Here is an 8,164-nt window from a genome sequence, read left to right on the forward strand (position 1 = left end):
ATGATTTTTCAGTTGTAGGGCCCTGTACCCTTAGGGAATCATCTGTCAGTAGCAAAATACTTGTCCTGATAGTCTGACAAGCCAGTGTGGTTTGAAACGGCAAGCTGGGAAGCTGAGACAATATGCTGACTTTGATGTAAGCTAAGCATAGCATGAAAATAGCATTTCTTCTGTCCTTAGTATGATACAAATAAACAGTTGTTTGGAAACTAAATGTGACATACATTTTCTGTACTGATTTTCACAAGTTCCTTTTTTTTTAAACAAACTAAATCTGTCTGCAACACTGTATCTGAAAATTCAGAATGTTTCTTGTTTTAAATGGGGAGGAGCAGGTTTGTCTGTGCTTACTAAAAGTTTCTTGCTAAAACTTCTTTAATGTCTTCTCTTTTTTTTTTTTTATTTCCCTTCCAGTACATGGAGAAGGAAGATGCAGTTAACGTATTGCAGTTTTGGTTGGCAGCAGATAACTTCCAGTCTCAACTTGCTGCCAAAAAAGGCCAGTATGATGGGCAAGAAGCACAGAATGATGCCATGATTTTATATGACAAGTGAGGGAGTTCAACAATTACTTCTTTCTGAAGTTCTAATTTTGTGCTTGTACTTCTGTGTTGCACTGTGCAAAAGGAACTTTTCATTTGTAAACCATACTGTGCAGTCTTGCACTGCTATGCTGAAATGCATTTTATTAAGGGGGCCTTCGATGTGTATGCACACAAGAACTTTTAAAAACTTTCTTTATACATGAGGAGAAAATCCTTACAAGGACTCCATTCTTAAACACAATTCAGAATTTTCAGGACTTGATTTCTTGAGTTAATGTTTGGTCATGAAATATCAAAGCCAGTTAGCTGCTGTTTGAAAATGTAAAGGATTTAAACCTAATAGCAGATGCATCACTGTAGAAAAACCTTAAGGTTCAGATACTGCTACTGATTTAAAGTAGGCTGTATGAGATGTTATCACACATAGTAAGAGCCAAGTAGCACTTGTTCTTAATATTTCAAAAAACTCCTTTTCTAAGTGACCAGATCCCTTTTAATGTCAGACTTTTCCTCTCAGTAGTGTAACTTTTTTCCTTTATTTTGTGCTTCACCTTAGCAATAATGCAGCTGGAAGACAGACATCAAAACTGCTTCCGGGAAAAGTTTGTTCTTAAGCTTAAGTGTGAGGCTCACTGCCACAAGTTTTTTGAGTTGCTACCCTAGTAGGAAATAATTGGAGAAGAAGCAAAACAATTCACTCTGACTTTCATCAGCCATTCCCCAGCTTTGTCCACAAACTCAGTTTTCAGTGATGTGAATAGTAGAGCAAATGCGGCTTCAGAGTTCTGGATGTTTCCTCTGCTTCACTCCTGCTTCCCTGCTACAAAGCTGTTTGTGCAAGATTCTGCTCTTCAGTAGCCATATGATGCTCTGTTTCTTGTATCTGTGTCTTCGGGGCAAGGCTTTATCAAAAAATTTTTGTGAATTGGGGATTTTTTTCCCCCCTGCGTTTCAGCGAGGATCAGTTGTATGTACGTTTTTGAAGCCAGCACCATCTAGTGGCTACAGCATGATTAATGGTCTTCGGTGAAAGGGTGGGTACTAACCACCTGCAAAGTTTTGCAAATCCTTCTGTGTTGTCTTCTTCCCCTGTCCGGTGCTGCAGGTACTTCTCCCTTCAAGCCACGCATCCTCTTGGGTTTGACGACTCGGTGAGGTTAGAGATTGAATCCAACATCTGCAGGGAAGGTGGTCCTCTCCCTAACTGTTTCACTACTCCCTTACGGCAGGCGTGGACTACCATGGAGACGGTGAGATACCTTCTTCAGAACAGTTTTGACAGGTAGTAAAGGTGATGTGGAGATTTTGCAGTGTGTCAAGTGTTCCCTTCAGCACCTCTGAATTGTCCTGTTCTTTTACTGACTGCCTGTTTACCTGGATAATAGAATTTACTAGACTGTTTTCCCCAGCCTGGTTTGAAAAGATACCACCCACTGGCTTCTGCTAATTCTCTGTGAAATGCTTGTCTTGGGTGATTATTGCATTTTAATGGAAGTAACAGAATTTCCTCCCATGTGAATTCCTATCAACAGCTTATTATATATCTAGAACATTTTCCTTCCTGCTAGTAGCAGTTGCTTGCAAGTCTAATACCAGTAGTGTGGCTAATAGTGTAACTTTGGGATACCTGGATAGTAGAGATTAATGATTTGATTCTGGAGCTGCTTGCTGATCTTTGAACAGCACAGCAAAATAACTGTAAGCCTATACAGGTCAGGCCTTTCTAGCCGGGGAGAAAAAAAATCTGAACTTTAGTTCCAGTTACTGGAGGATTTGGTTAATACATAGTTATTTTTGTTCATTTTGCAGTAAGATTCAAATTTAAAGCAGTGCAATCACTAATCTGGAACGATTCTATGTGTGGCCACTTTCACTTGTGTACCATCTACACAAGGACTGAGGTGTTTGTACGTCCCTTCTGTTCTGCAAATGATCTACAGTAATTGTGCAGACCAGCCTTGACTAAAGAGCCTTCCTCTGTTTCTCAGGTTTTCTTACCTGGTTTCTTGTCCAGCAACCTTTACTACAAATACTTGAATGATCTCATCCATTCAGTACGAGGAGATGATTTTCCAGGAGGGAATATTGCACTGAGTATTCATGGCCCCAGTAACTCTCCTGAGAGCGATTCTATAGGGGGCCCAGATGGCTCTGCCTCCCAGGTATGAGTTTTGTGGTTTGATTCTGTTCTGGGAATTGCTGCAATCACTTTTCTGCACCAGTATCCAAGTTCCTATGCTGTAAGGAAACATCTTGTAGTTTGAAGCTTCCCACTCGGCTTTAACATTAAAGCCTGTGTTATATTAAGACATGTTTAGTCTACCTGCTAAGTTCAAACAAACAGTATTGACATGGAAGGATATCTATCACATTTGTTGTACCCAAAGCCTTGTACTGCTTTTAGTTCTTTGCATCAAAGTCACATTATTATTAAGCTGTTAATATTCACTGAAGACCGTTTCATAGTGCTGTAACATTTAAGAATGCTTTTTATTAAAAATAACTTTTTTAACAATACCATAGTTATAACTTTAGGCAGAAATTGACACTTGTGAATATGCTGTAGAATTTAAACATAAATATGCAAGTTTTGTGTGCTCAGTTCTATTAAAGTGCCAGATCTTCTGTCCTGAAGAGCCTACTCAATTCTAGGGTTTAAGGCATCTATCTACTCAAACGTAGAGCAATGACAGTTAATATCTGACCGGGTGGTGTTCACTAGTTTGTCTCAGTAGACTTTTCCCTACTACCATCCTCAAGCTAGCTAGTTGTGCTGGTCTGATAGAAAACGGCCAGACTCCTGACCTTTCCAAATGAGAGCTCTGACACTTTACTATATTACCACCGAGATGCTCTGAGCTGGGGGGTAATACCTGAATTTTGCTTGCATGTATATAGTTTGATGTAAAGCTGGGCATAAAAAAAGTCCATTGGTGGGTAAGGCATTCTAAGCATTCTTTAAGCATGATTAGAGTTATGTGGCTGCTTCTTCGCTGTGCTGCATAGAAACGAGAATGTGACTGGGCTCCTTCGGCTCTGTTACCCTTCCAAAGTCATTGAGAAATGTCCACTGCGTATTTGCTTTGCGCGGCGCCCTGGTTGCAGGCCAGCATCTGTCTTTTTCATTGCCTTTCGTGGTGCCGCTTTCTGAGCGCTGTGTTCCCACGTGGGCCTGGCCTCAGAAATGGGCAGTGGAGCTTGTTACACGCTGAACCCATCCCAGTAACCTCAGAGATGTGTCTTTAACCAAGAGTTCTGTGTTCCAAGAATTCTAGCTTTGCTTAATTCAGACATGAGAGAAGAGAGGATAAGCAGATTCTAGCTTATCTGTAACCAGGTCAGCTTGCAAACTGCAAGCCCAGCTGGGAGCAGAAAAGCTAAGCTAGAACTGCTTTTGCTGAATTGCTTTCATTGAATGCTGCAGTGCTACCATGGGTTTTAAATCCAGTAGCTAGACCAACATTATTGATGTACAGTGTTTCAAGTAACTTGGAAGCTATACTACCTGCGGTAATATTTTTAATCATCCTTAACTTGCAAGGAGGGAATATTCACCCCTAGCTGCAAAGTGAGGAATAAAGTCTGCGTTCCAACCGTCTTGAAATATCCTGCTGCCTGATAGTCTGAGCGGGAGAAACTGCTGGTAATTGGCTTGCTTGGACAATTTAGGAATGAATTGCTGCATTTTGTAGGGTGCATTCCTGCTTATCTGAATAGGAGAATCTCTGGGTCTCTGCATATTTTTGCATAAAGAACAGTGCTTACGCAGAGCAGCAGGAAAGGAGTTTGCAAAGCAGCTGCTGTGAACGCTTCTGTTCTGTGTTAAGGTGGTAATAGCTTGCTGTGTGTTTGTGTTCTCCCTGCTGTTGCTGTAACGTTTCCTTGGCTTTTTTCATCATCTTATATAAATACTCCAGGCCAAAAAGAAAAATGTTTGTTCTCTTTGTCTGGGGGAAGTATAGTGTGTTTGGGAACTGCTTACCAAGTGCATGAGAGGGATGAGTGGAACTGCTGCAGCTTTTGAGGTAGTAGTTCAGTGTTACGTACTCACAAACAAATAATTTGCGTGCACACACAGATCTGTTCAGTTGATAATGCTTAGACAGCAGTCCTTACACGTACATATGCTGACCTGTACATTGTGTTTTTGGCTCTGTTCATATAACTTTATCATCCTCTGTTTAAAAACAATGTCATACTGAGTTAGGAATTCATCGCTGTGTAGATGCTCTCTAATTCTTTTATGCTTGCTTAGAGACTTTATGGAGGTTTATCTAAGTGTAAAAGCACTAAAATAGCAGTTTTGTTAAGAAGCTATTAGTTGTCTGCATTGGGCACTAATACTTAGAATTTTTATTTGTAGTCCAATGTCAAAAAGGCTAATGTTAAAATCCTGAAAAATTTTGATGAAGCAATAATTGTAGATGCTGCGAGTCTGGATCCAGAATCTTTATATCAACGAACATATGCAGGGTAAGGTTCATTCAGTGTACCTCATTCTTTCTAGTTACATTTCACCTCTGTTTCGTTTTTGCTGTGTCCTCCTGCATTGAGAGTATGCCTAAATGCAACATGTCGCAATCTTAGTATGTCTTAATATTTGAACTTAAATTTCAGTAGTGTGATTTAACACCAATGTCATAGTGAATGTTTCTCTGATTAGAATGGCAGCCAGAAAAATACTTGCAATTGTTTTTTCTTTCTCCTAGTTATTATTCCCCTTTGACTCCAAAATACAGCTCCGTAGTTCCTATTTGGGGTTGGAACAGGCTAGAATAAGCTCAGGTGCCTTTGATATTGTAAGGTGCAACTTTGAAGGATTTATACTTCATTTCTTTAGCAGATTGCACAGCTATTCTTCTGTTTCTTAAGTTGCTCTTTATTATAAAACTCTTCTGCTCCGTGGATCTCATACAGAAATTGTTTGTTTCTATAGCTAGATTGCTTTTCTCTTGCATACCAGTCTTCTGTCCTTCTAGGTACTGTAAACTGTTTTCTCCCTAATGACGTGTTTTTACGATAGTGTAGAGCACTTGCTAGCACTGCCTGCTGATAATACATGATTGAGTCATTCAAGCATTTGCCTGCTTCTAGTTTCTAGAAGAATTTCGAAGATACACTTTGAATTCAGGTACTTGAGAAGAGCGGGAGATTTTTCCCAGTGTATCATTTTTAGGTGGAAAAGGTGGTAATTGGTAAAATGCCAGTCTTCTGACACTGGAGTCTTTATTGTGGTAGCTTTTTTTTTGTTTTCCTGACTGGTAACTTTCCATAGCATCAAAATTCTGTTGGTAACCTGTGTGGTTCTTTTACTCCTTCTCTCTTCAGGAAGATGACGTTTGGACGAGTCAGTGACCTGGGACAGTTTATCAGAGAATCTGAACCAGAGCCTGATGTCAAAAAATCAAAAGGTTTGCTTTCATCTTTCTCTCCATTTCTGTAAACATCTGCAGAACTGCTCTTTTCCTTACTGCAGTCAAGATAAGCAAGATTCTTGACTCTTTCCAGATCTGTTTTAAGCTAAATAGAGGTGCGATGGGGATCGTCCTATACTGAGACAAAACCCATCTCTGGCCCAGTTTCCTAGCCAAATTCTGCTTTTTCTGGTCCAGCTGGACTCCTGGGAATATGAGCAGCCTGTGGGAGTTGGAGCTGTCAATGGAACCTGGCAGGGATGAAAGCCGCTAGCAGCTGAGCTGGGGATCAAACCTTCAAAGATTTGGTCTCAGGATGAAAAGGAACTTCAGCTCTCCACATGCTTCCCACACAGTTTGGGATCTGCTGTTAATGCTGCTTTTCAGCTCTGGTAAAGAGGAATGGTTCAGGCTCAGTGTCTAACGAACCATGGCTCCATGTAATCCCTTGTCTTCCGTACCACTGCCGTGTTCTCTAATGCCAGCAGTGCCAACCCTTCAGAGGGATGGAGGGAGTTAGCTTTTACAGAGGTGTGCCACACAGTTTGCTAATATACCTTGCTTGCTGTTTTTTATCTCAATTAGGGTCCATGTTTTCACAAGCAATGAAGAAATGGGTTCAAGGAAACACAGATGAGGTGTGTCCTCTTTTATGTTGTCCTTGTGACTTACTGTACAGTAGTAAAAGTGTAGATTGGGGAAATGAAGTATTGAAGTTCTTAATCCCAGCTGTTTCTCTGAGTATCTTTCTTGATGCACCAACAAGAGCTGTCAGACTCTGTGTGCTAAATATAGTTGAATTGCGTGCTTGTGTGAAACTAGTTTGATTTTTGCCAGTGCTTGCTGTTTTAACTAATACACTGGTTAACTGTGTGCTTGCAGTCAAGACTTTTCCTATTACGGTGTTACAAGATCTATCCACAAATAGGAGTGGAGATGCTGTTGCTCTTTGTTTTTTATTGTGAAGTGGTCACTACATGGATTACAGGCTGTGTTTTTCCCCCTCCGAGGGGCTTGGACAAGTCCCCAACAGATAAGTCTAAAAACTTCACTAATTCTCTTGGAAATTGCATCAAGCTGTAAATATTAACAATAATTGAAGTTCATGCTGTACTTGGAAACCAGGTGCATTTCCATTGAGGGAGGATATGTTTACTACAAGTCAGTGAGTTGTGAAGGTTAACTGCATCTCCAAGGTTGAGCATGTGAATTATGCTGAGAAAACTGTATTCTTATTTTAAGAACTCAAACTATCTGTGTTTGGGGATTTTTTTTTTTCTATGGCAGGCTCAAGAAGAGATGGCTTGGAGGATAGCAAAGATGATAGTCAATGACGTTATGCAGCAGGCGCAATGTGAACAGCCTTCGGAGAAGGTTATGAAGGTAAGGGGGTGGAAAGGCAGTGTGTTTTTATCTGACTTAAGCCAGGCTGTGGGAGGAGCAGAGTTCTTGCTTGCCTCCTAGTGTATCTGAAACCCACACGGGTAAATGTTCAAACAAGCATAGCATGATAGGAAGAAACAAAGGTTGAAAGCATTTCAGCCTACATATGATGATGTAGGAATTTCTTAACAGATACCAGTAGTGGTTCTCCTGTGCAAGCGTTAAAATTGTCTGCGTTCATTTTGAGTCTTTACAAACTGCCTTATTAGTTAAGAGTGATTTGTGTTGCAGGATCAATACTGTAATTCCTTATTTGAGTTCAGTCTTGCTGTTTCATGTTAATGAATGCTGGTATATTTACCTGAAGTGTCAGTAAAACTCAACAACTGGTAAGCTGCCTTGTTGGGTGCACTAATTTACGCAGTGCTGTGTCTGCCCTTTGAAAAAGACACAGGAGCCCTGTCCAGAGGCCAGTGGTTTAGTGTTGTGTGGTGTTGTTGTTGTTGTTGTCCAAATCAATGTGTTCTGGTTTTTTTTAAAAAAAAAAAACAAACAGTTCTGATGCAAGGTTTAGGTTTTGTGAAATGATGACGACAGCAGTTTACCAAGTTAATATCTGGTACTTCTGGCTTTCAGGCATCTGACTATTTTTAAAAATTAACTTGCACTATTTTTAATTATTGAAGGTAAACATGTGCCAAAGCCCAGTTATTAGACCCGAATGGATGGATCCATAGTTTCACTATGTGGCTGTTTTCTTTTTAATAGAGCAGTTAAATTTAAATGTTTTGTATAATGATTTCACTTGATAGCTTGGCTGCA

General features: G+C 40.2%; 1 protein-coding gene across 1 annotated transcript; it reads left to right on the forward strand.

Annotated features, from left to right (window-relative positions):
- Window positions 1-414: 414 nt before the first annotated feature.
- Window positions 415-7,592, forward strand: LOC104615117 (A-kinase anchor protein 10, mitochondrial-like; the record flags this gene model as incomplete). The annotated part of the gene is made up of 7 exons (XM_010283916.1): window positions 415-551; window positions 1,651-1,795; window positions 2,534-2,707; window positions 4,909-5,018; window positions 5,874-5,956; window positions 6,545-6,597; window positions 7,247-7,592. Coding segments are annotated over 7 exons (879 nt in total), but the record flags the coding sequence as incomplete, so codon positions are not given.
- Window positions 7,593-8,164: the final 572 nt, after the last annotated feature.

This window comes from Phaethon lepturus, unplaced genomic scaffold (assembly GCF_000687285.1).
Source record: "Phaethon lepturus isolate BGI_N335 unplaced genomic scaffold, ASM68728v1 scaffold57413, whole genome shotgun sequence".
Lineage (NCBI taxonomy): Eukaryota > Metazoa > Chordata > Aves > Phaethontiformes > Phaethontidae > Phaethon > Phaethon lepturus.